The sequence below is a fragment of the Babylonia areolata genome, chromosome 6 (genome assembly GCF_041734735.1).
Source record: "Babylonia areolata isolate BAREFJ2019XMU chromosome 6, ASM4173473v1, whole genome shotgun sequence".
Taxonomy (NCBI): Eukaryota; Metazoa; Mollusca; class Gastropoda; order Neogastropoda; family Buccinidae; genus Babylonia; species Babylonia areolata.
This window is the reverse complement of record NC_134881.1, coordinates 41,393,870-41,421,475: the sequence shown is the minus strand read 5'-3', so window position 1 is coordinate 41,421,475 and position 27,606 is coordinate 41,393,870. Positions and strand designations below refer to the sequence as shown.

The window sequence follows — 27,606 nt, the reverse complement described above, 5'->3', positions numbered from 1 at the left end:
TAGGAGTTCCCCCCCCCCCCCCCGCCCCCCCATACAGCAAAGTTGTCATTCAACCCCCTGTGTTTTTTTCATTGCGGGTTTTTGAACAGGTCGCATTCATTCCTTGTGTTGTTGGTGTTTTGGTTGTGGTTTTTTTTTGTTGGGTTTGTGTGTGTGTGTGTGTTGTGGATAGGGTTTTGTTTCTTGGTGTGTCTATGTTTGTGTTTGTGTGTGTCTTTCCTCCCGCCATCTCTTCCGTCCCTCTCCTCATTGTTCCATGACTATATGTGTGTGTGTCTGTGTGTGTGTGCGCGCGCGCGTGCGTGCGTGTGTGTGTGTGTGTGTGTGTGTGCGCGCGCGCGCGCGCGCGTGTGTGTAGCTGGCGCTTGAAAGCTCATTCCTTCCTTTCCTTCTCTGGCTCGTTGTATAGCTGTTGTGTGTTTCTTTGTGTGTAGGCCGTGTATCACTTTGCTGCACAGTAGGAGTCCCCCCCCCCCCCCCCCCCCCAATACAGCAAAGTTGTCATTCAACCCCCTGTGTTTTTTTCATTGCGGGTTTTTGAACAGGTCGCATTCATTCCTTGTGTTGTCGGTGTTTTTTGGTTGTTGTTGGGTTTTGTGTGTGTGTTTGTTGTGGATAGGGTTTTGTTTCTTGGTGTGTCTATGTTTGTGTTTGTGTGTGTGTGTGTGTGTGTGTGTGTGATTGTTTTTGTTGATGATGTGATGGTGGTGGTTTACTAGTTAGTTGCATTGGATAGCGTGATTCGTATTGATTTTATACACACATTCATCAGGCCCGTTTCCTCCTTTGTCTCTCTCTCTCTCTCTCTCTCTCTCTCTCTCTCTCTCTCTCTCTCTCTCTCTCTCGCACACACACACACACACACACACATTTTTTTTTTAAGTTACATACACACACGCACGCATATAAACGCAGGCACACACATGCATAAAAGGTGTCCATCAAATGATGTAACAAGAGTTGTATGTAAATCGTTTTGGTGGAGTTTGGGAGATTGACGTTTGAGTAACAGACTGGTGAAGTCACGCTTTGCATAGCATTCAGAGTAAGTAAATGTGATTGTTTTACCATCCATCCATGGTCAGCTGGGCTATGAACGCTGTATAGATTGAGACCGTGACTGTTTTTGTTGATCCTTCTTCCTTCGCGTACTTTGTTGGTTGGTTAGGGGGAGGGGGGGGGGGGGGGGGGGGGGGGAATGCATGGACATGAATAAAAGAATAATGATGACAATGACATTAATGATGACAGTGATAATATAAATGATAATGATGATTATGATAATAGTAGTAATGGTGATGATTAGGATAATGATAATAATAATGATAATAATTATTGTTATTGTTATTAACGAGAAGACTATTGACGTATTGTGTATAGCCGGTATAACGCACACGCCGTAGGAAAGAGTAGCGGTTATGGTGGTGGTGGTGGTGGTGGGAGGGGAAGGTCCAGTCGAGGGGGAGGTCATCCACTTCACGCGCTGGGCTTGTATTGAGCCGAACTAAAAGAGGGGGAGAAGGTAGGGGGTGTATGTGGGTGTGGGAGGGAGAGAGAGGGCGGGGGGGGGGGAATTGGGTGGTGGTGGTGGTGGTAGTCGAGGGTGGAGAGGGAGGTGATGGAAAATCGGTCACGATGGTTTTGTTGTAGCATTAAGAGTCTAGGTTGGTGACAACCCCCTCCCTCCACCCTCCTCCTCTTAACTTCCCGTCTCTTTTCACACACCCTCTCTCCCCCACCCCCTCCCTCTCCACCCTTCCTCCCCGACATACTCTATGTACTGCAAACACTTCCCGTATATTTTCTTTGTCCCTTCATGCTTATCAAAGCTCATCTCTTTTTTTTTTCTTTTTTTTTTCTTTTCTTTTCTTTTTTTTCCTCGCCCTGCCTGTATTGTGTGTGTGGCCTTCCCTTGGCCTTCCACGCTTGGGCGGGCGCGCACGCGTGTGTGTGTTTGTGTGTCCGTTTATTGTTTCTCAGTCAGATAACAAAAAAACATGCATTGATGATCGAGCTGTGAAAGGTTATTAATAACTGTAATGAAAACCGGCGTGACACTGATCAGTATACACTTCAGTAAGAGAACAGTTGTTTCGGACATTGTTTTGTCACTCCGAAAAATTCACTCATAGTAAAAATTTCTCATGCGAGAAATGTTAGTTCCTTGTCGAGATGAGAAAAAAATATATTTCCCCACCCCTTACTCTCTCTGTCTCTGTCTCTCTCTCTCTCCCTCTCTCTCTCTCTCCCTCTCTCTCTCTCTCTCTCTCCCTCTCCCTCTCTCTCTCTCCCTCTCCCTCTCTCTCTCTCTCTCTCTCTCTCTCTTCATCTCTCCCTCTCTCTCTCTCTCTCTTCTCCCCCCCTCTCTCTCTTTCTGTCTCCCTCTCTCCCTCTCTCTCTCTCTCTCTCTTCATCTCTGTGTGCCAGTTACCTGTCTAAGGCAAAAAAACATCATCACACACACAAAAAAAGGGGGAGAACTGAAGAGAGTACTACACTGTCAAAAACTAAAGGATCGAGTAAGATCCTCTCTCAGCATGGATGGGGAGGGGGGGATGTGCATTGCAATTGTCAGTGATGCAACAACGACAGCAGCATGAATTGGCACGATATAAGCTCATGCTTGTTGTTGCTCAAGTCTTCTTAATTGAACGCTGTATTGCACCTTGTTTCTTGATATTAAAAATGTTTAAACCAATTGGTGGGACAATACAAGGACACAGAGAACTCATTGCCAGACAAGACATGGTAGAATGTTGACACGCTGGGACGAATCCAAGGTTTTGAAACGCGGACACGGTGGGATATCAAACTATGGGTGGAATGGAATGTAAGGGGATGGAAGAATGTTAACAGCCATGGAACATTAAAAAAAACTGGTTGAAGAAAGAGATAGTTGAACAGGTTTAGACTTTCTCTCTCTCTCTCTCTCTCTCTCTCTCTCTCTCTCTCTCTCTCTCTTCATCTCTGTGTGCCAGTTACCTAAGGCAAAAACAACATACACACACAAAAAAAAGGGGAGAACTGGAGAGTACTATACTGTCAAAAACTAAAGGATCGAGTAAGATCCTCTCTCGGCATGGAGGAGGGGGGGGAATGTGCATTGCAGTTGTCAGTGATGCAACAACAACAGCATGAATTGGTGGAACGATACAAGGACACAAATTGCAGACAAGACATGGTAGAATGTTGACACTGACGCTGGGACGAATCCAAGGAGAAACACGGACACGGTGGGATATCAAATTATGGGTGGAATGGAATGTAAGGGGACTGATGGAAGAACGTTGACAGCCATGGAACATAAAAAAATAAACTGGTTGAAGAAAGAGATAGTTGAACATGTTTAGAATCTCTCTCTCTCTCTCTCTCTCTCTCTCTGTCTCTCTCTCTCTCTCTCTCTCTCTCTTATGATATGATGTTATTACAAATGGATTTAGGTAGAGAAAACTGGGCTTATTATGTTAAAAAGATTTTGTCTGAACATGGTTTTGGAATTGTGTGGATGTCCCAGGAAGTGGGAAATGAACAGCAGTTTATTTCGGAATTTAAAGATAGACTTATTTGTTCTTTTAAACAAAATTGGCATTCTGATATGGAAACTAAAGAAAAATATAGTTGGTTTTTTTCATTCAAAAGTATATTTCAAACAGAAAAATTCCTGACAGTCATTACAGATAAGTGGCAAAGAATAAACTTTGCAAGATTTCGACTAAGGACACTTGGGTTTAATGCAAATAAAAGATGGTTTCAGCCTGGGACATCCACAGAATCACCATGTCCTTTGTGTGCTTTTAGTGTAGATGATGAAAAACATTACTTGTTTCAATGTAAATCATTCGATAGGGTAAGAGATAAGTACGAGTTCTTTCAGTCTGATGTAGCTGAAAGGCACGACATTGTTTCTGCTTTGTCGTCTGATGATGACCTCACAATACTGTCAATAGCTAAATTTCTTGTGGAAGCACAAAGAATAAGATGTAGTCTTACTGTTCAGAACGGTGCCAGAGTGGATGAGGGGGATGGCAATGAGTGATGTTTGTTGTCTTGTGTTCAGACTGTGGGCCAAGTGGTAAGGTAGACATTGGACGGTATCGTTGATAGAATGGATGGTCGAGTAATGGTGTTTTTGTCTTTTTGTTTTGTTTTTGTTTCTGTTTCTTCTTTTCTTTTCTTTTCTTAATGTTTGTTGCTTCCTTATTGTAAGGATGTTGTATTTCGATGAAAGCTGTTTTGTTTTGTTTTGATGGATTAAGCAGAGTGTGGTATGGTACTTGTGGTGACATAAGAATTAACCCTATCACCCCCTTGTCAATAGACCTATGCAGGTAATGACAATAAAATATCAAAGCGTCAAAGCGTCAAAGCGTCTCTCTCTCTCTCTCTCTCTCTCTCTCTCTCTCTTCATCTCTGTGTGCCAGTTACCTAAGGCAAAAACAACATACACACACAAAAAAAAGGGGAGAACTGGAGAGTATTATACTGTCAAAAACTAAAGGATCGAGTAAGATCCTCTCTCGGCATGGAGGAGGGGGGGGAATGTGCATTGCAGTTGTCAGTGATGCAACAACAACAGCATGAATTGGTGGGACAATACAAGGACACAGAGGACTCATTGCAGACAAGACACGGTAGAATGTTGACACTGACGCTGGGACGAATCCAAGGTTTTGAAACGCGGACATGGTGTGGTATCAGCTATGGGTGGAATGGAATTTAAGGGGATGGAAGAATGTTGACAGCCATGGAACATGAAAAAAACTGGTTGAAGAAAGAGATAGTTGAACATGTTTAGAATCTCTCTCTCTCTCTCTCTCTCTCTCTCTCTCTTTCTTTCTCTTCATCTCTGTATGCTAGTTACTAAGGCAAAAACAACAACATGCACAAAAAAAGGGGAGAACTGAAGAGAGTACTATACTGTCAAAAACTAAAGGATCGAGTAAGATCCTCTCCCGGCATGGAGAGGGGGAAATGTGTATTGCATTTGTCAGTGATGCAACAACAACAACAACATGAATTGGTGGGACAATACAAGGACACAGAGAACTCATTGCCAGACAAGACACGGTAGAATGTCGACACGCTGGGACGAATCCAAGGTGAAACGCGGGCACAGTGGGATATCAAACTATGGGTGGGATGGAATGTAAGGGGATGGAAGAACGTTGACAGCCGTGGAACTTGAAAAAAAACTGGTTGAAGAAAGAGATAGTTGAACAGGTTTAAAATCTCTCTCTCTCTCTCTCTCTCTCTCTCTCTCTCTTCATCTCTGTGTGCCAGTTACCTGTCTAAGGCAAAAACAACATCATACACAAAAAAGTGGAGAACTGGAGAGTACTATACTGTCAAAAACTAAAGGATCGAGTAAGATCCTCTCTTGGCATGGAGGGGCGGGGGGGGGGGGGGAATGTGCATTGCAGTTGTCAGTGATGCAACAACAACAGCATGAATTGGTGGAACGATACAAGGACACAAATTGCAGACAAGACATGGTAGAATGTTGACACTGACGCTGGGACGAATCCAAGGTGAAACGCGGACACGGTGGGATATCAAACTATGGGTGGAATGGAATGTAAGGGGACTGATGGAAGAACGTTGACAGCCATGGAACATAAAAAAAAAACTGGTTGAAGAAAGAGATAGTTGAACATGTTTAGAATCTCTCTCTCTCTCTCTCTCTCTCTCTCTCTCTCTGTGATGTATATATATATTGGAAAGAAAAAACTCTCTCTCAATATATATATATATATGTGTGTGTGTGTGTGTGTGTGTATGTGTGTGTGTGTGTTCTTGTTTTGTTATTGATTTGGGTTGTTGTTTTTTCTCAAACTCAAGCTAATAATGATTTTCGCCGGGACTTCACACTGCACGCCATGAATGTATTTACCGAGAAACATTGCTAATATATATATATATATATATATATATATATATATATACATAACAAAATGTTTGATTTATAATGTGTATTTTTGGCCGGTGGCAGCTTTGCTGGTCTTCCATAGCAGCAACCCAATCGTCCCTGACCTGCTCGGTAGTACTATGATTAAAGCTGACCGAATTTTTTTTTCACCCCCCGGGGGTCATCACGGTTCGATTGCACGACGCTTATCTGCACGGCTTTTTTTTTTTTTTTTTTTTTCTCTCCCGCGGTCGTATAATCTTACCTGCCAGATTTGCCATGGGCGACTGGCAACGTCGTTCTCCCGAAACCGACCTTTTTACCGGTGTGTTTTGGGGATCCTAACTGCACGTACAAAGCCTCCTTGTATGGCGGGCTCGATCCGAAACGGAGAGAGAGAGAAAGAGGGAGACTTTGGGAGGGTGGAGGTAACCGACGAGGCAAGTGAGGGGATTATGGATACTCCTGCAGTCCCATTTCCCAAGGAAACGTGTGCATCAGTTACGGTGCATAGTGTTTTGCAAGTCTGTGTAGTGTTAATGTTGATCAAGTATGTCCTTCATCATTTAGTTTTGATTAGGGGGTGTGTTTTCGTGTGTGTGTGTGTGCGCGCGTGTGTGTGTGTGTTGGATTTTTTTTCTCAAGTATAATGTACCTATTTCAAAGAAGAGAACCTTCTTTGCAAGAGGGAATATGTATCTGAAGACAGACAGATTCGTCTCCAAAGAAGAGCTACTATCATTTCAGTCAATTCCACGTTCAACGTTTCGTACTTACTGAGGTATTTGTTGTTGTTGTTGTTGTTTGTTGTTTGTTTGTTTTGTGTCTGTGTGTTGTTGTTGTTGTTGATTGGTTTTTAATTCGATGATGAAGTTTGATATCGATAGTATATTCGTAAAGCCTTGCGGTTTATAGTATAGTTGTGGTAATACAACAACGACAACTACAGCAACGAATTTTAGCTAACCTTGTTGTGGACTATATTTTATTCAGTGCAATGCTCTTGACTAAATCGCAGGAACTTTTTTTTTTTTTTTTTTTTTTTTTTTATCTCCTCGTCATTTGTGCCCTTTCGACAGATGGCAGCAGACAAACGCACGTGCTTTCACTTTAATTGCCCAACTTTTCCCCTATCCCTTCACGATACAAAATAGTAGTTCTGTTGTAGTCAACCCTCCCCCCCCCCCCCACACACACACACACAAACACACACCTTCTGCCCTTTACCTGCTCCTCCCCCCCACCCCACCCCACCCCGACCCTTCTCTCCTCTCCTCAGTGAGGGAGCTTAAAAGGGGGGGGGGGGGGGGGGGGGGGGAATGTCCTTGAACCCTGCCAACTGGCAAGCCATTGGCTGACCGAGTTTCTGGAGGCCGTTTCGGGTCAGTGACCCCCATCAGCCCCTGGGGACCCGTATGGTTTGTTAGCGGTTATTAGCTGCAGCGTGTGTGTTGTAGTGGTCCTGCTACGGTCATTGGCAGTACACGCCCTCCTCCCACCCCCACCCCTTTTTACCTTCTCCTCAACAGCCCTCCAGGTAAAAGTCTGTGACGGGGCTGTTACGGTGAAGTGGGGGGAGGACAAAGTGGGTGGCTGGGGGGTGGGAGGGGGGTTTGGGGTTGAGGGGGGGAATGGGGTAGGGGGGGAGGTGAAGGACTTGGGAGAGTACGTAATGTTCAAGTACCTGTTACCTGTGTGCACCATGCAGCCGGTCTGTATATGAATTATTCCTTGGGTAGCTAGCAGTTTCCGAGGATGTCGTGGTTTGGACTCCCCCCCCCCCCACACCCCCTCACCAAATACAGATCCGTCTTGGTGAAATAAAATTTAGAAAATAAATTAAAAAAATTTTTTTTAAAAACTTTGGTTAAGCCAAACACCTTTTCCCTTCTCGCCCCCCCCCCCCCCCTCTCTCTCTCTCTCTCTATCTCTCTCCAAATGAAGGAGATGATAATTGCTAAACAAAATATGTCTTGCCTAATGCAATCCAATGAAAATCAGATCAGGTCATGTTCTAGTTTGTGGGAAGAAGGGTGAGACGGGTGGTTTTTGTTTGTTTGTTTTTTGTTTGTTTGTTTGTTTTTAACTCCGCGAACAAGCGCTTCGCTGATTTGTAATGACTAATTCTCTTCATTATGTTTGTGATCCGTGTTTTGGTTTTTGCGTGGTGGTGGTTGTGTGCGTGTTGTTGTTTTTTTCGGGGGGTGAATGTTTGCAGACTGCCCTTGATCCATGAGATTTTGCTCCCCACCCCATCCTCCCAACCCCCATTATTCCACGAAAGCACAGAGGTATGGGTTTGGATTCTGAATAGAAACCAGGATTATTTAAGGCCATAGGACAGAGATTAAGCAGCACCACGGAATTCCTTTGAACTTTGATGATAATTATAATAGTGATAGGATTAAAAGAGCGGATATGGGTTCTGTGCGACGAAGGAGTTGGGAGTGTTGACTTGAGAAAGTCCCGGGTTCCGTAGTTTATGAGGGGTAGATCTAGAACGTTGCACCGTGTGGTCATGAAGGCTCTAGGTTAGCTGGGAGAGGGGGGGACACCAGCTTGTTGACCGTTTTTTCTTTTTTTTCTCTTTTTTTCTCTTTTTTTTCTCCCCCCCCCCCCCTCCCAATAACCCCCCTCCCCCCCCCCCCCCCCAAGGTTTAGCCAATGGAGCTTGCCAACGTGTCCAGTGGTTCGGTGGGTTCTGAGTGGGCCCAACAAAGGGCAGCTCGCCAAAACAAGGTTTCACCCTTACGCTGCTGTCAAGTGACTGGGGGCGGGATAATCTTTCTTTATTGCGCCGCTCGTGGCACGCGTCTGCCCAGTCGGTGATGCAATAGTCTGGTTAGCACGTTTGGCTTAAAAATCAGGGTGTAACTTGCAAACTGTGAACTTTTGATTGTGCATTGGGAAAAAGTATAGGAAAAAGGGGCATTGATGATACAGATTGTCTTTATGACAGTAGATGGGAATTCCTGATTGTGCTTGATAAGTGATAAATGATGACAATGTGTGTGTGTGTGTGTGTGTGTGTGTGAGTGCGTGCGCTTGCGCGCTTTACTGTCAGTCATGCTAAGTATGTACCTAATAGTGTAAATGAGAATTTCTGAGTGCTGTTGCAGATGGTGTAGGGTTTTGTATCAAGAGTTCAGCTCGTATTCAGCTCTCAAGTGAACCAGCAGATTAAGTGCGTAACAGTATCTCCGCAGAACAGATACTACTTGCAGACTGTTGGCTCTTAACTCTCTCCATAGGAACGGCGAAAGAGACGACGTTAACAGCGTTTCGCCCCAATTACCATCATCAAAATATTGCAAGCAGAAGGCTCTTATACTGAAGAGGTGAATGTTGACAAAGAATACCACAGTTCTGACGACGGAAGCTAAAGGTTGGGTCATTCAGACACCCACTGGACATCCGAGGGGTCTGTGTTTAGGAGAAGAGAGGACTGGCCGTACTGAGTGAGTTAAACTGACAAACAGTAAAACACACACACCCTCTCCCCCCCCCCCCCCCCCCCCCCCCCGTCTGTCTGTAAACGGGAAAGCAGGAATAAGCAGCTTGGGAGGAATGTGGTTGAGGGTGCGAAAAGGAACTGCTTCCCAGTCTTTGATGATTATGTGTGGTCACTTATCTGTTTAGGAAAATTGAACTGTTTGTTGACTCTCACCAGTGCTGGAGCATGATGCTTTTGGTTTGCTGTCGTGTCAGTCACCTTTTTTTTTTATGCAGAAGATTATGGTTTGTGAATATATTATTCAGAGGTAGATATTTTATCTAAATAAAGTTTGTTCTTGATGTTTAAATAGCGTCACACACACACACACGCACGCACGCACGCACGCACGCACGCACACACACACACACACACACACACACACACACACACACACACACACACACACACACAGAGTCTGACTGTTGGTCTGGTGGGGGCAGCCTTCTGGACCCCGTCAGTTTTTTTCAGGTTCCAGCATTACTGTTGGTTGACTCTGTACGTCATTGTACTCGGGGGCATATACAGACACCCATGACGGCAGTCATTCTGACTTTTGTCTTTCAGTTTCAGAACCTGTCCATTAAAATGTTGATTGGTAGAAAGTACTTGAGCTGCTTTTTAGCCGCTTTTTATTCCTCTCCTTACCAAAAAAAATTAAAATCCGAGTTCTTACTGCGCCATGAAATCGATCTGAGTTCCACCTCTCTGCCTCTTCACTGTGCAGGCGAAGCGCTTTTTAGCTGCATGATGAAAAGCTAGATGATGAAAAGCTAGATGATGATGAAAAGCTAGATGAAAAGAAGAAAAGACAAACAAAAACAAAAAAAGCCCTGCAAAAAGTGGTCATTTGTTATGATGATGTTTTGTTTTTTGTTGTTGTTTTGTTTTGGGGGCGGGGGGGGGGGGTTACTCATCCTCGTCATCGTCATCTTTCTCCTTTTCACGTGCCTTTTCAGCAGGTGGCTGTGCTTTGAACACATCGACTAAACTGTCAGTTTGGCTATCAACAGAGAGATTGATCACTGGATTTTTTTGGATTTTTTTTCCTTCATCCCATCATTACACCCACCCCACCTTTACGAAGGCCAAAACCTTGTCACAAGTGAAGGGCACTGTTCAGGGAGAGTCCTAACGTTCCTGTGGACGGTCATAAAACCTGAGGAAAGCAATAGAGCAGCTGCCAGAAGAAGAAAAAAGAGACGCGCAGAAGAAAAGAAAGGGGGAAAGAAAAGAGACTTGACATTTTATTTTCAGCAAACCACCTTTCCCCATCCTCTCACACTCCTCCATCCGTCCACACCACAGACACTGCCCAGTTCCCACCTCTTATTACCCTCTCTTCAGATCATGCTTCCCCCCCCACCCAAACTCCCTACCTTCTATTTTTTTAACCTTGAGGCCTCACACTCACCTACCCATTTACACCCATCTCCCCATTGTTTGTGTGTGTGTGTTGTGTGTGTGTCAAGTCAGGTCAACATTTTTATTTCAAGATGGTCATTGAATAAGCAACAACTGCTTTTTTTTTTTTTTTTTTTTTTTTTATACATCAAGCCATCTAGATAATAGAAAATAAACAAAACAAACATAAATATAGATAAGAAAGAAAAGAAGGAAAAAAAAGAGGAGAAACATAGAAGAAGAAAAAAAAAGAAAAGGAAGATACATACATACTAGAATTGCATGATAATGAAATACACGGTAGCATTCACATACCCCCCTCATATAACACAAGTGAACCGCCAGCCAAAACGTACACAAAACATTTCACAAATAATGATTTTGGTGGTAACTAATAGATATGCATTTGTGTTATTGTTCATCATTTGCACAGTTGATAAGATGATTTTTCATATTTTTCTTAAACACATTCTTTTTCTTCTTTTGAATGGGTGGAAGGTTATTCCATAAGTTTTCACCAGAGCATAGGAAGCTGGATTTATAAAGGTTATTTCTAGGTCTAGGTATACATAACATATGGTTGTGTCTGTGGTCATTATTTTAAAAAGTTTCTGAATGACATGTGTGTGTGTGTGGTTGGGTTTTTTGTTTGTTTGTTTGTTTTTTTTTTGGGGGGGGGGTTCTTTCTTTCTTCTAAAATGCTGTCACATCAGAGTTGGATGCCCTTGGAAGCGGTTTGTGCACACACCACAGCTGTTAGATTGTACAGACATGTGACACTTGGCAGCTTTCCAATTGGTTCAAACAGATGTGGCCTGTGTCCCTTGCAAACAGCCAGTTTGTGGGGGTGCTTGTGTATATGTATTTATCAGTGTGTGTGTGTGTGTGTGTGTGTGTTAAGGGAGACGGAAGCATTTATCGATGATCAACAAAGACTCATTGTCACGGGACCAGGCTGCACAGATGTCAACTCTTCTCGTTCCCCTTGCCAACTCCCCCGCCCCACTCCAAACCCCTTTATTCAGTTTTAGCCCATTTTCCTTGCCTTATATTTCCCCACCCCACTCCCCAGCCCTGAGTGACGACAAAGCTGGTTCAGGGCCGCATGATGGCGTGGCATGCTCATGCATTTACACATACACATGTAAACATGCATGTGCAGTGAGCAAGTGTGAGCACACAGCATCCACTCAATGCACATAGTACATGCATCCACACACAGATTTGATATCAATATTTTATGTATTGCGCATGCCTCAGATACATACAAACGTATATGTTTTTTGGGGATAGATATGTATATGTGTATATGGCATCATTGAGAGAGAGAGAGAGAGTGTGTGTGTGTGTGTGCATAATTAGAAATAACAATAGAATATAGAGAGTGAATAAGAGGAAGTGGCTCACGCACATACATAATCATGATGTGACTTTAAGTGCAACTTGTCTGTAAGTGTGTGTGTGTTAGTATAGGTTCTTATAACCAGTTAAATAAAAATCAAATCATGCCAAAGCATCAATTAGAATAGTTTGGGGTTGTTGTTTTTTTAAGTATTAAAAATACCAGTTCACCAAACACCTCATTCAGTCCAGATAAAACTTTTATCAAGTTCATACTTTGGTATCCTGTTGCTGACAACAGTGCAGATTGTGATGCAGTTGCACGATAATTCACAACACCTGTTGGAAGTGTTTAACTTTTTGCAACTGCTTTTCTTTTTCTTTTTCTTCTTTGTGGTGTGTATTAACTCTGTGCACTCTGTACCAAACAGGTACTCGCAGCCTAGGGGAGGCGTGGGAGTAATGAACTGAAAGAACATTTGTCTGGCTTGACCATATTGTTATATGCACTGAATTATTCAGGAGGCTATGTGAATGTCGGGGTTCTGTTAACAGCTTTGCTCATGCATTGTATTGTGAAAAGAGGGATTGCATATTTTCTGTGGAGCAGTGTACAGCTTTTAGAGAGTAATATCATTTCCTTGCTGAGTGAAACAACAAGTTAATTGTGTGAGTCAGAACTGGGTTATCTGTCATCATTGCTGCACCACTTGCTGCAAGGTTATTTCTGAAGCATGCACTTTGTGCAGCTTCACATCCGCTTCTTGCAAGCTGCAGAGGTTTTGGGGTTTTTTTGGTTTTTTTGTTTTTTGGGGTTTTTTTTTACTACATGAGCTTTCTTTTGCGGTGTTTTATCAGTTGATGGGCTCCAACTTATAACTGGTTGTACTGTGTGTGTGTGTGTGTGTGTGTGCGCGCGCGCTTTTTCTAATAGTCTAAAACGTGGCAATCGCATTAATGTAAAATTGAAAATATATATACACACTAAGACAGACATGCTTGAATGCATGTGCAAACATACATCAACTCACCAACACACACAACACAGATGAATATAACAAACAAACATTCTGTCAGTCTCTCTCTCTCTCTCTCTCTCTCTCTCTCTCTCTCTCTCTCTCTCCCTCCCTCCCTCCCTCCCTTTCCCACTCTGTGACTCTCTTTCTGTCGATGTGTTTGGCACATAATGTTTATTGTAAATTGCCCCCATCAAATGGGGCTGTGGCCTTTCCTTAAATAAATACATCATTATCATTATCTGTGGACAGAGAGCTGGGCATGATACAGTCGTCTACATATTATTTACACTCAAGCTAGCCTGCTGCAACACTAGGTGACATTCCTCCTTTAACTCACTCAGTATGGCCTGTCCTCTCTTCTCCTCTACACAGACCCCTCGGATGTCCAGTGGGTGTCTGAATGACCCAACCTTTAGCTTCCGTCATCAGAATTGTGATATTCTTTGTCAACATTCTCCTCTTCAGTATAAGAGCCTTCCGCTTGCGATATTTTGATGATGGTAATTGGGGTGAAACGCTGTTAACGTCGTCTCTTTCGCCGTTCGTATGGAAAGAGTTAAGATAAATCAAAAGAAATAATTTGAATCTGAGGAAAATTAGAGTCTAGATAATAGGAGATGATAAATCAAAATGCAGATGATATCTCCACAGGGTAGCCATCATCTGTCTGGGTCATCCACAGGAGAGGCACATTGTGTGCAGCCAGAACAAGCGATGGCCATTTTCGTCCTTGAAACACTCATACAGCTTGTTGTCCCATGTTGATGTGTGCCTTGGTCTGCCATTGCCTTAAGTGGCTGAACACACATTTGTCTTTTCCCTGCAATGTTGCTGTACTGTCGGTTTGAAGCATGTCAGCGTGTTGTATTCTTTTTTTTCTTTTTTTTTTTACTCACTGAAACTCACTGTAGGGGATTTGTGGACTTCTGAAAAAATAACTCATATCTTCCAAACTGTGGAATGGATTTTTTGGGGGTGGTGGGGGGTGGGGGGGGAGTTGCAAGATGGGGCATGAGTTGTAGATTCTAAAGAAATGATTAACTGTTTTCGCAAGCTGCAGAGGTTTTTTTTTTCTTTTTTTAGGAGGGGGTGGGGGGGGGGGGGTTATTAATGGACCCCAGAATGAAAAATTAAATGTTTTCCTATCTCTTGAAAGAATGAGATTTGGAGAATTTTTGGACTCCTGAAAAAATAATTAACTATCTTCACAGTTGTTCAGAGGAGGATTCAGGGGGGGTTGGGGCTTAGTGGACACCTGAATCAATAATTATCTGTCCAGCTGTTGAAAGGTTTGGGGAGATTTATGGACTCATGAAGAACTTACTACCTTCCTGGCCAAGCTGTTCAAAGAAGGATTTGGGGGCATGGAGGGGTGGGGGGGGGGGGGGTGATTTATGGACACATGAAGAAGGAAGGATTTGGGGATGATTGGTGGACTCCTTCCTGGCTTTTGAAAGAAAGTTTTTTTTGGACAGGGTGGGGGTGGGGGAGCAAGGGTTTGGGGAAGGAGGGGGGGGAAGGATTGGGATTTGTGGGACTCCAGAAGAAATAATGGAAGTATCTAATCATCATTCTCGCCAACTGTTTGAAAGAATGAATCTTTTTGGGTGGGGGTTTTTGTCGGCACAGACTCATCAGTGCAGGAGGCCGGGGCGGGCGGCAAGGAGGATGAGGTGGCCCCAGACAGCCCCTCGGGCCAGGACGAGTTTGTCAGCGACATCTACAACCAGCAGGAGCTCACGGAGGAGGACGTGCGCCGTGAGATGGAGCAGCTCGGGGTCAAGGACGAGAAGAAGGAAGGTGAGAGATGGGATCCTTTTTTTTTTTCTTTTTTTTTTTTTTTTTATTGATGGATTGATTTTATTGATTTGTTGGTTTCTGTTAGTTTTTTTGGCTTTTGGTGTGTGTTTTTGTATGTGTTTTTTTGTTGTTGTTTTTTTTGTTGTTGTTGTTTGTTTGTTTTTTACTGGGGTGGGGCTTTGTTTGTTGTTGGTTGTTTTTTTTTTTGGGGGGGGGGGGGGTGGAGGGGGGATATATTTTGAGAGGGTGAGACTGACGGGTGCCGTAGCCAAATGGTTAAAGCGTTGGACTTTCGATCTGAGGGTCTCGGGTTCGAATCACGCTGACGGCGCCTGGTGGGTAAAGGGTGGAGATTTTTACGATCTCCCAGGTCAACATATGTGCAGACCTGCCAGTGCCAGAACCCCCTTCGTGTGTATGCGCAAGCGTAAGATCAGATATGCACGTTAAAGATCCTGTAATCCATGTCAGCGTTCGGTAGGTTATGGAAACAAGAACATACCCAGCATGCACACCCCCGAAAATGGAGTATGGCTGCCTACATGGCAGGGTAAAACGGTCATACACGTAAAAGCCCACTCGCATATATACGAGTGAACGTGGGAGTTGAAGCCCACGAATGCAGAAGAAGAAGAAGAAGAGAGGGTGAGAGCTGGGAAAGTGAGAGCTGGGCTCGTATTTAGTTGATTTGTTGTTTGGTTGGTTGATAGATTTATTGTTTGTTTTCTGTCTGTCGTGTGTGTTTGTTTTTTCTGGGGTGGAAGGGTTGTTTGTGTGTTGTTTGTTTTTTTTAGGGGAGTGGGGGTTGGTGTTGGGATTGTGTGTACTTCTGCAGTATGTTGTTTGAAAGCTTCTTTACAAACCTTGTGTCATGGCCTTGGCAGTTGATGAAATCTCCACACGCACGCACGCGCGCGCACACGCACACACACACACACACACACAGAGCATGTTTGTTATATTTTGTTTGCACACAAAATATATGTTAATGTTATCTTTTGATGATTTATTCATTTGAGAGTTGGGGGGAGGGAGGGGGGGGGGGGGGGCGACGATTTGTATATTTTTTGCAGCACGTAGATGTACTGAAGAGCGAGTGTTAAGTTCCTTTCCAAACCTTGTATCACGGCTTTGCCAGTTCATAAAATCTGCACACAAGGAGACGACAAAAAAACACAAACCCTTGTTTGTTTTGTTTTTGCAGCCTTTGATTTTTGTTTTTCTTCATACTGTTTACATGTGACAGCTATTGGTGTCTGAACAGGCGTGAATTGCTTTGCGTCCTTTTAGTGATGTGAATGATCTGAATTTGTGTTCTTAAAATGCATGCCTTGACATAGTTTCTGATGTAATAGAGTATAAATGCTTTTGGGGTGAGTGTATGTGATGGGGCAACTACACTGATTACTAATGCAATGTTTGGAGTTTTAACAACAAAAGAGAAAAAAAAATCAACGGGTTATGTGCAGACTGTTCTGAAATAAAGATAGACTGCTACTCAAACACTCCACCCAAAATATCATTAGAGACTGCATTTGATATTCTGCAGACATTCAGACTTTGTCAATTTTAATGGCAGAGTTGGTGAAAGTTTCAGAAGGTGACCAAACTGCGATGACCCGGCAAGTTGAAAAGCGCCTTTCTAGTAAAACATGCTCCATTGTGCTGTACATTGGGGGAAAAAAAACAAAAAAAACCAGACAAGTAAAATATGCATTTGAACACTGAAATGAAAAACTTACATCCAACCAAACGCTTAAACATGTTCAGACACCTACAGAAATCATCATTCACAGCACAACACTCGCCATATATATCCCACATCCCAGTTCCCTGATAATGCACATTTCATGTCACAATACTTAACACTAATACCACAGTGCTTAAAAACCATATCACCATACTTTAAAAAGAAATCTGAATGCTTTATCAAACCAGTCACAATGACAAAATAATAGACAGTTGAAATCACAAATACTGAGAATCAGTCTTAATTCACCCACCCACCCCCACCTCCAGACACCACCTAAACAACATACAACACGGAATAATTGAAACCAATCAGACGGGCGCAATAGCCGAGTGGTTAAAGCATTGGACTTTCAATCTGAGGGTCTCAGGTCCGAATCTTGGCAACGGTGCCTGATTGGTAAAGGGTGGAGTTTTTTTCCGATCTCCCCAGTCAACATATGTGCAGACCTGCTTGTGCCTGAGCCCCCTTCATGTGAGTACGCAGGTTGAAGATCAAATGCGCATGTTTAAGATCCTGTAATATATGTCGGTGTGTTACGTAAAGAAGAATATACCCAGCATGCACACCCCGAAAAATGGAGTATGGCTGCCTACATGACGGGGTAAAAACGGTCATACACGTAAAAGCCCACTCGTGTGCATACGAGTGAACATGGGAGTTGCAGCCCATGAGCAAGCAAAGACGATGAAGAAGAGAAACCAGTCACAACCAAAACCTGAAGTATATAATAGATTCTAATTTCTGTACATACAGAAACTGATAAACTGATGTTTGGAGGGGGCTGGGGGGGGTGGGAGGTGCGTGGGGATGTTGGCATCGTCTGTGCCATAGGAAGGGGGAAGAGCTAGATGTGTGACGTGGGGGAGCTGGTGGTGAACTGACACAGGTGGAGGAGGGAAGAAGGAGGAGGAGGAGGAGGACCAGGTGGACGAGGAGTGGGAGAAGGAGCTGATGGATGAGCTGATGGAGATGAAGGACTAGGAAGGACCCTCTGCATGCACAACACAACACACCACCGCCTTGGTCCCAGCTAGGCTGCTGGGTGGGTGGGGGGGTAGGTGTTCCTCCCCAAGGGGTCTTTGGTGTAATTTGGTGTAATTTGTTAATGTGCGGGCGGTGCACACAGGTGGTCTTTTTTTTTTCGTTTTTTTTTTCTCAGGGGGGAGGTCCATATATCCATCTGGTGGTGTTTGTTTATTTGTTCTGTTGTTGTTGTTTTTCCCTCCCCACCTGTCTTGGGTTCTTTTGCTGCTGGTTTTTCTCTTTTTTTTTTCTTTTTTTTTTTTTTTAATTCAAATAAATGCACTCTTTACATCTAACTTATGGTACCGTATTAACATAACCTTGCCCAAATGCTCTTTCATTAATCTAACCAACCTGAACCCTTCCCAGTACCTTTCCCATTTTCCACGTATTCCTCTGGAATGGACAGGTTTTCTGCATCCAGAGGCACAGAATTGGAGAGTTCTTTTCACCCCGGAAAATGGAGTATGGCTGCCTACATGGTGGGGTAAAAACGGTCATACAGGTAAATGCCCACTTGTGGACATGAGTGAACATGGGAGTTGAAGCCTACGAACAAGAAGAAGAAGAGGAGAGGTTTTTTTAAAATTTTTCTTTGCTTGTTTCTTGTTGCTTTTGTTGTTTTCATGATTGAAGAGGGTGAAAATGCGAAAATAATGCAGTGTCGATCCATTTAGGTTTGAGACTTTACTGTAGTGGTTTGGCATATCCCGTGCGCATCCTTTCATGTTTTATACAGTGCTTCCATTCAACCAGGCCCTAAACACATGATACAGATGTCACACATGCAGTGCTGATCTTGAGATCTGAGCAACACTATTCAAAGAGCATGCAAGAAAAATCTGTGGATTTGGTTTGCCACAGCTATGTGTCGTCCCAAGGTTGTGTCTCTTCAGCCTGTTGCACAGCCATCTCTGGGAAGGAAGGAACCCTCTTGGGTGGAATGGAAAGGGTTGGTGGTAGGGGAAGAGGTAAGGGTTGGGGAGGGAGGGGGGTCAACAACAAAGAAAAAGAAATGCTGCATGGTAGGATTCCGCTGAGCCTTGAAGATTGAACCTACAGCTCCTTGGAGTCCTCAGTCCATGGTGCTGACTACTGCGCTTCCTAGTGTGGGTGGTTCCTCTGAGATAGCTGCAGATGCTAAAGACTTTTCATTTCTTTGGGGGGGTTTTGTTGGTTTTTTTGTTTTGGGTTGTCGTTTTTTTTTAATTAACTGAGGGTTTCTTTTGGTTGGTTGGTTGGTTTGCATTTCTTTCTGTGGATATTTAGCACTGCTATCCGTTGACAAGCGGAGAGTTTTTAGTCCAGCATGGAAACTGTGTTTGCAGATGGACAGCTGGGTGAAGGTAAAAAGTTTTGTTGTGTGAAATGAAAATTTATAACTCTGATGGGTGATGACAACAGCAGGCACTAGCAGTTGTATGTGGGTGTGTGTTTGAGTTGGGATGTGGATATCTTCATCAGATGAAATCCTGCTGTCTGGATGACCATCTGTCTGTTTTGTAGAATTTGACACAAGGTTATCTCTCTTCTAAAGTTACCTTTCGTTGCATGTTTTCACATTTGATTCACAAAACCTGCATGCACTTGAATTTTGAGCAGTAGTTTTTATTGTTAAGTTCAATGAGCTGGAGACGTTCATGATTTAAATTTAGAATTTTATATACAGAGCAGGATCAGATCAAGCAACCAACAAATAACGTGAAGGTCCAGCCAGACCTTTGCGTCTAAAAGCTTTTGGTTTTCACTGTGGGCTTGTATTTCTGAAAGGCTGTGTAGACTGCGGCTCACTTGCACCCTCGCTCTCTTCCTTTTTTTTTTTTTTTCTTTTTTTTTTTTTATTCCAAAGCTTTGGGAGAGAATGTGTGGTTCCTTTCTCACTTGGTTTTCATATCTTACTTACACCAGATACAAGACAGCTTGAATCTCATGAATGTCCTTATATGGACAGCATAACAAGAATTTCATTATTCTCCAATGCACATTATTTTCATGTTGCTGCGTGTTGTTGACTTTACTGTGCGTGGAGCAAGATCCTTCATTTTTATCAACATTAATTAAGCCAGGAAAGAAGTTCTCCCTTTCTTTTCTTTATTTTTTGGTTGATAAACATTCCTCTTTTTTTTATGTATATATCGTTTTCACTTAACTGGTTTGTAATACCAACAGAATTGCTGATTTTATTCTGATACATTCTAAGTTTTGTCAATGCAACCACCTCTCCGGAAAACACTGACCTTGCTGTCCCCCCCCCCCCCCCCCCCCACCCCTCTGATTTCAGCTTCTGAAAATATTGATCTTGAGTTTATCCATTCCATGCTGACAGAATTTGCATTTGAGTTATTAGTGTTTTCTCTTTCTATGGACATGAAAATATAATTACTTACTTGTTGGGAGGAGGTCAGGAGTGCGGTGGTAGGTTCATACTGGCAGACAGTGATGAGGCATATGTCTGTGTAGGGAAGGTGATTGTATGAATTGCTTCTGCACTGCACAACACTTTATTTCCCACTGCCCCTCCCTCCATCCATCCATACCTCTTCCCCTCCCTCTCTCTCTCTCCGTCTCCCGGTGTATGTGTATAATGTATGTGTATCTCACTCTCCCCCTTCCCACTCCCCCTCCCCCTCTCTCTTTAATGGGTTTTTTTTTCTGTCTCACTTGTGATCTGTACAGTGTATTGAAGATAACAATAAACAAGAGGTTTAGAATATAGGTTAATCATTTAATGGTATGTAATTGCTTCTGGCATTGTCAGAAAAGAGGAAGGCCTTAAGGATTCACCAGTAGATAAACTGTCACAGCATTTTACCTGGGCACAGATATTGATATGTTTTTGTGTGTTTAATGCATGTGTGTATGCACACACATGTACATATTTCAGTGTGAGTGTGTTGTATTTATTTTGGTGCTTGTTTTGCCATTGGTTGGGTTGATTAGTTATTCCTCTTGTTTTCTTTAAACTGCTGTGTTAGAGCTTGCCTGCTTTTGTTTATAAGCACAGCAGCAGATTGGTTTGGTAAATAATCTTTCGCTGCAGCTGCGGCAGTTCACCTTTTACTCCCTAGGCTTATTGATGTAATGCCAGTGTTTGCTTCTTTACTTTGGAGAGCCAGAGCAGGCTAAAGTGGTTGCTGTAGTATGGTGCAGTTAGAGAGAAATGGGACAGAATGGATTGAAAATGTATGTGCTTCGGTTCCAAAAGCTAACGCTGGTGTTTTTCTCCTGAACAGGTCATCGGCGTTTGTTATCAGATTTATAGATGTTTGTTTCTTTGTTGTTGTTTTTCTTAAACATTCTTAGCCATGCTACTTGTCAGTGAAATGTACAGACATATTGTATGTAAAATGGTTTACATTAGGTAAGAAATAGATGAACCGTTTTTCCTTCTCCCTCTCTCTCTCTCTCTCCCCCTCTTATTCCTAATATAATAAAAACTATATAGTTTGCAACTAGAGGTAGTAAACCTGACAAGTCTTCCCAGAATAAAATAGCGTTAACCACCTTTCATTGCCATCAAAAACTGTTTTACACTTGCAGACAACTTAGCATCTGAGCACAGATTGGAGGTGCTTATTTTTGTTTTGTTTTTTTTGTTGTTCGTTGGGTTTTTGTTGTTGTTGTATGTATGTATGTTTGTTTCAACCCCCTTTCATAAGGCTCCTGTTTTCCTCCAAATCCAGCTTTATCCCTTCATTGCTCCTTTCGTTTTCAATAAAGGCAAACAGATAACAGATTTCACGCAAGGACTAAGTGCATGGGGTTATGCTGCTGGTCAGCGCAGATGTGGTGTGGCGTAAATGGATTTTGTCTGAACGCGAGTGACACCACCTTGAGAAACTGAAAACCGTTGTGTCGTGGTGTGTGCAGTGGAGATGGACGAGTGGGAGAAGGAGCTTCAGCAGGAGCTGCAGGACTATGAGATGGTGAGAGGCACGGAGGACCTGGAGGACCCTGACCTGGAGCGAGAGATCCTGCAGCAGATTGAGGATGAGGAAGGAACCACCACCACCTCCCATTAGCCACTAGCAGCCACTTAACAGCCTCTAGTTTGACCCTGAGCCACCAGCTCAAGGTGGGGGATGGGGGGGGGGGAGCAGGAGCATGGGGAGGGGGGAGTTCGAAGGGACCAGAGGAGTATGTGTGGACTTTTGTTTGCGCCCTTTTTTTTTTCTTTTTTTTTTTTTTTTTTAAGGAAAGTTTATCATCGTGTTGTTAAGCAAGGTGAAAATTATTTCCTGATGCAGAAAAAAAACCAAGATCCCTTTTTCACAGAATGCAAGCGTGTGTCATATCTTTCTCTAGCTTTGTTCTTTTGTGTTTGCCTCTTCTGCCTGATCTCTCTCTCTCTCTCTGTCTTTCTGTCTTTCTCTCTGACTCTGCGTTTTTTTGTTTATCTCCTCCCACTGACTGACTGTCTTCTATATTCCCTTCCTATCTCACTGTCTTCCCTGTGTCTGCTTGTCTGTCTGTCTGTCTGTCTGTCTGTCTCTCTCTCTCTCTCTCTCCTGTACTCTCTGCATCTTCCCCTCCCACTCTCTCTCTCTTGTCTTCTATACTCCCTTCCCCTCTCACTGTCTTCCCTGTGTCTGTCTGTCTGTCTGTCTCTCTCTTTCTCTCTCTCTCTCTCTCTCTCTCCTGTACTCTCTGCATCTTCCCCTCCCCTCTCTCACTCTGTCCACCTTGCTTCCATCTCTGTCCCCTCACGCTCTCTCTACTGTCCTCTCCGTCTTTCCTTATCACTCGGCCCTGCCCTCCCTGTGTTTGTCTCTTTCCCTCTCTCTCTCTCTCTCTCTCTGTCCTGTCCTCTGTCTTAACCACTGGCTCTGTCCTCCCCTCCCTACCCCCCCTGACCCCCCCCCCCCTTCCTCCCCGTCATGTAAATAAAAGCACAGGATGAAAAGAGGCACCCCCTCCCCTCCGTCACACGTTACCCAAGCAGCTACTTTTAGTCCGTTCAGTTTCCTTCATTCTCATGGGTACCTCTCTGTTCCTTTCACTGCCCTTGTCTGTCTTTCTGAGGTTTGTTCCATCTCTGCGCCAATGTTTTGTCTTCGTTTTTTTTTTTTCTCTCTCTTTTCTGTGTTCTCTTTCTTCACCTTATGCTTTCCATTTCTCTTCTTGATTTTTGTTGTTGTTGTTGTTTTTAAGTCGCTCTTCTTCTTTGGGTTTAAAAAGCCTTTTTCTTGAGTTTTCTGCTAAATTTTGTTATCCTTCTCCGGGGCCTCAGTTAGTAAATGCAGTGGTGCTTTGGGTTGTTGTTTTTTTTGTTGTTGTTGTTGACTTTGTAGATACGCTTGCCCCCTCCCCCCACCAGCCCCCTTTCACACATTTTAAATGCTTTGGTAACAGAGTCCTTTGCTTGCGATTCTTGATACTGTTTGGGTGGTTGACTTTTTTTTTTTTTTTTTTTTTTTGAAGGGGGTCACCTGGTTTCTGTTTCTTTGGTGTTCAGTGTTTGGTGATGCATACATGTCTCCATTGATTTTGAAACTGACATTCTATTGCAAGTGATATATATACATATATATATGAACATCTGCTTGTGCTGTGTCTCTACAACTCCATTCAGTGCTACCCGGTACCAGTTTGAAAGAAGAGAAATGTTACAGTGTGTGTCATTGTTCCATGCACTCATCTGAAGTCAGGGCTGTTGGTCTTCTTTTCAAAAAAAAATCACTGTGATCATAATCTAGCATGAGGAATATATATGAATATATATCTATATCTGTTATTTAGCCTGTGTTTGGTGTTTTCTTCCTGTTAGGCGTCTGGCTGGAATCTTGATGCACATTGCTGCAAAGGAGAAGACAGGGAGAAATTTGCTTTGTGAATGCCATTTCTTACGTAGCTTATCTGCATTATGAAGTCTGTGTAGGACAGCTTAGATGGGGCACATTCATGCAATTGTAGGTCCATGCATCAAAACGTTTTGAGTGTTGTTTAAAGGTGTGGGAAGCAGTTCTGTCCAAAAGCAATTCCGTTTTTTTACATTTTCGTTTTGTTTTGTACAGTTGTTGAGTCAATGGATAGAATTTTGTAGACAGCCATACCTTAGTTCAGTTCATTTCTCACATTATTTGCATGCATGCTCACATGAATGCAAACATGCATGTGTGCATGCCAGCACACACACATGCACATATGCATGCACACACACACACACACACACACACACACACACACACGCACTGTTTATAGGTGAATGTCCAGACATAAATCATGACACACATTTAAAAACACAGACACAGATTTCTGTGTCTTTCTCCAAGCCCCCCCACCCTCACCCTCTCTATTTCGCCTCTTACTTTCTCTGAGCATATCTCAGAAATTTAATGCAGGAGGATTGAGGATATCATGTGTCAGGTATATTTTCAAAAAGTGTAAAAAAATCCACGCTTTCCAGACCACTGGCTTCACTATGTTTTGTTTCTCTTCATGCTTTCAAACATCCATCATGAATAGTACTTCTTGACTGAACAACGAGGTCTGCTTTTTTTCTGATTATAAACAAACTTTCTTGGTATGTGTGTGTCAGTAATTGTAATTCTAATATGTGGCCTAAGTGTAAGTTCATATTACGTGGGTGTATAATTATATGTAGGCATGATGATTTTGTCATTGTACAAATTCCTGTCTTAGGTGTTTCTGAATCTATATAGAAGGGGGATTTTTTGTTTGTCTTGTTATTGTACAGATTCCTGTCTTGGGTGTTTCAAATCCACAGAAAGGTGGATTTTTGTTGGTTGGTTTGTCTGTCATTTTACATATTCCTGTGTGTTTATAAGCCTGCAGAAAGGGGATTTTTGTTTGTTGGTTTATTGTTGTTGGAATGGTGATGAGGTTTGGGGAGAGGAAGGGGGCGTGTTTGTTTCTTGTGTTAGAAAGTGTCTTCTTCATATCATCCACCATAGTGCTGATCTGGAACTTCCTAACAGAAATATCAAACATATATTTGTATCTCCCTGTCACCTGCTGCCACCCCTCACGGTCTCTTGCTTCCATACTCATGATGCTGGTGTTTTGTATTCAGTCCTTTGGGTATCATTCACCCAGTTGTTTGTTGTAGATACTTAATATCACATCAGTTTCCAAAACTCACTCTTTACTCTTTCCCACATCTTTCTCTACTTGAAGAAGAAAGATGGTTTTTTGCACTGGCGGTCTGGTTTTGACATGGTGGGATTTAAAAAAAATGAAATTAATGGTGACACTTATATCTGTACAATGTGGATTTATTTTCAGTTGATGACAAGATCATGGAGGTAGTTAGCATGTGCGTGTGTGTGTGTGTGTGTGCAAAAGTGTGAGCTTGTCTTTCATTTCTGATGATTGGTTCCTGGGGTATTTTGTCTAATGTTATCCAGTCAAGAGGGATTAAATACATATATATCTATATTTTTAGGGGAATGTCACTGATTGAATTTCTGCAGCAAGTTCTGGTAAGTTTCAGAAAAAGGAAATGTTCATACCAAGGAGGGGAAAACGGGGGTTTCAGGATTGCTTATTGGTAGTTTAGAATCAGTCTTGACTCAGTATCAGATGTCAAAAGGTTGATTTCAGTTTTCATTATGAGATGAACTTTTCTTTCTTTTTTTCTTTTTTCTTTTATTTTCATTGGTTTTAGTGTGGGTTTTTTTCAGAAGGATGAAGTAATTTGAAGTTTGGATGAGGACAACAAAGAGAATGAACACAGAGATGGTTTCTAGATTTCCCTTGTACTTACGTACAAATCTGTGGCTGTATATGCAAATATTGATTTCCGTTTTTGTTTGTTTGTTTTTTTAAATGACATGTATTATTTTTCTTGTGTGGATGGATGACAGGTGTTTGTGTGTTTTAAAACGGCACAATTTCCTCATTTTTGGGGAACTGATTTATAACATTAAGTATGATGCAAAATACTTAGAAAGAAGTTAAGATAGCCAAAAGTTTCATTTATGTGTTTGTTGTTTTGTGGGGGGATTTACTTTGTTTGCTTTATTCTTTTGTGGGGTTTTTTTTTGTGTGTGTGTGTGGGTTTTTTTATATTTGTTTTTGTTTGTTTTGGGGGGTTTTTTTCATGTAAGCTTGAAATGTATTGAAACAGCAAAGACTTTTTCAAGCAAAATGGAATAGCCCTGGTAGTCGGTTTGATCTGGTTAGTACCAGGAAAGAAAAGGAAAACTGTTATTGATCTTTTCTTCCATTGTGTTTCATCTCTCCACACTGTGAGTGTATTTCAGAATACATCAGGTTGTGAGTTTAATAAGCACATAATGTTGACATTATTTTGAAAACCGTTCGTGCTTTCTTTCTCCTGAAACAAAATTTATACACGGGGACACATGACCCCAACTGAAACTGTTCCATTGTAATTTCATCAGGATGTTACTTTTTGTCTGTCTGCTGTTAGAACATCATGCTTGATGTGCCAGTCTGTTGTTTTCACAGATAGTTATCATTCACACAATATCATTCTATTTGATAATTTTTCAACTACAACAAAACCGGTTACCCTCGTTTTTTTGCAGATGCTGAAAATAGAAAATAGCTTCCATTATCTGTCTTCATTAGTACAGAGTATGCAGATGCAGGAAGTAGTTCTATATCCATCTGTAGTGGCCCACAGATGCAAAATGTTTTCCACTCGTCTTCAGTAGCACAGATTTGCAGACGCCAAAAGTGGTTTTGCATGTCAGTCTTCAGTAGTACACTTGACATAATGCAGGCGGTATAAATGCATGTGGATGTTTTTTAAAATAGTGATGCTTGTGTGAGAGCATGCGAGAAAAAAAATATATGTTATGTTGTATAGAGGGAATAAAAAGTTTAACAAGGTGCCTTTGTGTTTTTTTTGCTGGTAATATATTATCTTTCCTCGTGTCTCTGTTTCTCTCTGAGCGACTGTCTCTAATACCCCCTTTCATGCAGAGGCAATGGCCTAATCTGAATAAACAAAAATATGCTTCTCTCTCTCTCTCTCTCTCTCTCTCTCTCTTTCTCTCTCTCTCCATTCCAACAAAACTATTTTTCTCTCTCTTTTAACTGTTCTTCAGTGCTGGTACAATGATTCCTCCATCTTCTCCACACAACACAGGCCTGTGTCTTTCGCAATCACAAAGTGGATCTTCACACAACAATTCCAACATCCGAAAGCCACAGAAGTAATAGGTTTAGCTGTCTCTTGTGCATGGATACCTGGGGCTTGATTTTCCTCAGTATTGGGTTCCGTGTCATGATTGCAAGACTTCTTTTTTTTTCTTCTTTTTTTTTTTTTCTTTGTTACATGTTTGGTTTGAACCTGCAATCACTCATCACACAAACTGGAAGTGCACACAGTATGACTACATTGCAGTTGTCTCCATACTCAAAGTAATTCTCTAACCTGTGAGGGGGGGGGGGGGGGGGTGAAGATTAGTAGGTGGGAAGTTGCAAACATGTTCAATGTAGCAAGTATCTCAGTATCCAGAAAATGTATGCTCCAGAAATGCTCCAGTGTTCTTCAAAAATTACAGGAGATTACCCACTTCTGGGAGGTTATCGGCCGTAGCTACTTTCGTTTTCTCCGCATAGGCGGATAATAGTTTGCACAGGACAGGAATGTCAGACCCCTGCCGGAGTCTGCACTAGTGGGTCACAGTTAAGTATGTGTAATTAAAATTACATTTTAATGTGTGACACATCTCAGAACAAGCTAAGACCCTTATATATGGCACAAATAGATGGCTGAAATACTGAACGCAAAGTGGTTCTTCTTGGAGTCTCTCTGTCAGCACAATGATTGAGTAGAAAAAACAGACTTCATCTTTTTAGCTGGAGTGGGTCCTCAGGTAGGAATGAAGACCTGTCCTAGATGCCCACAACTGTCCACACACACTGCATGGAA

General features: G+C 42.5%; 1 protein-coding gene across 4 annotated transcripts in view; it reads left to right on the top strand.

The window, feature by feature from the left end:
* Positions 1-26,558, top strand: part of LOC143283021 (synapse-associated protein 1-like) — a 57,239-nt gene extending 30,681 nt beyond the window's left edge. For 2 of the 4 annotated variants that reach the window (XM_076589015.1, XM_076589014.1), the window contains 2 exons: positions 14,792-14,962; positions 21,609-26,558. In XM_076589015.1, coding sequence (XP_076445130.1) covers positions 14,792-14,962; positions 21,609-21,760 — 323 coding nt within the window. In that variant the 3' untranslated portion in view covers positions 21,761-26,558. Of the gene's footprint in view, positions 1-14,791; positions 14,963-17,601; positions 17,770-21,608 lie in introns of all 4 variants that reach the window. The other 2 variants (XR_013055335.1, XR_013055334.1) reach the window with 2 other exon arrangements.
* Positions 26,559-27,606: the final 1,048 nt, after the last annotated feature.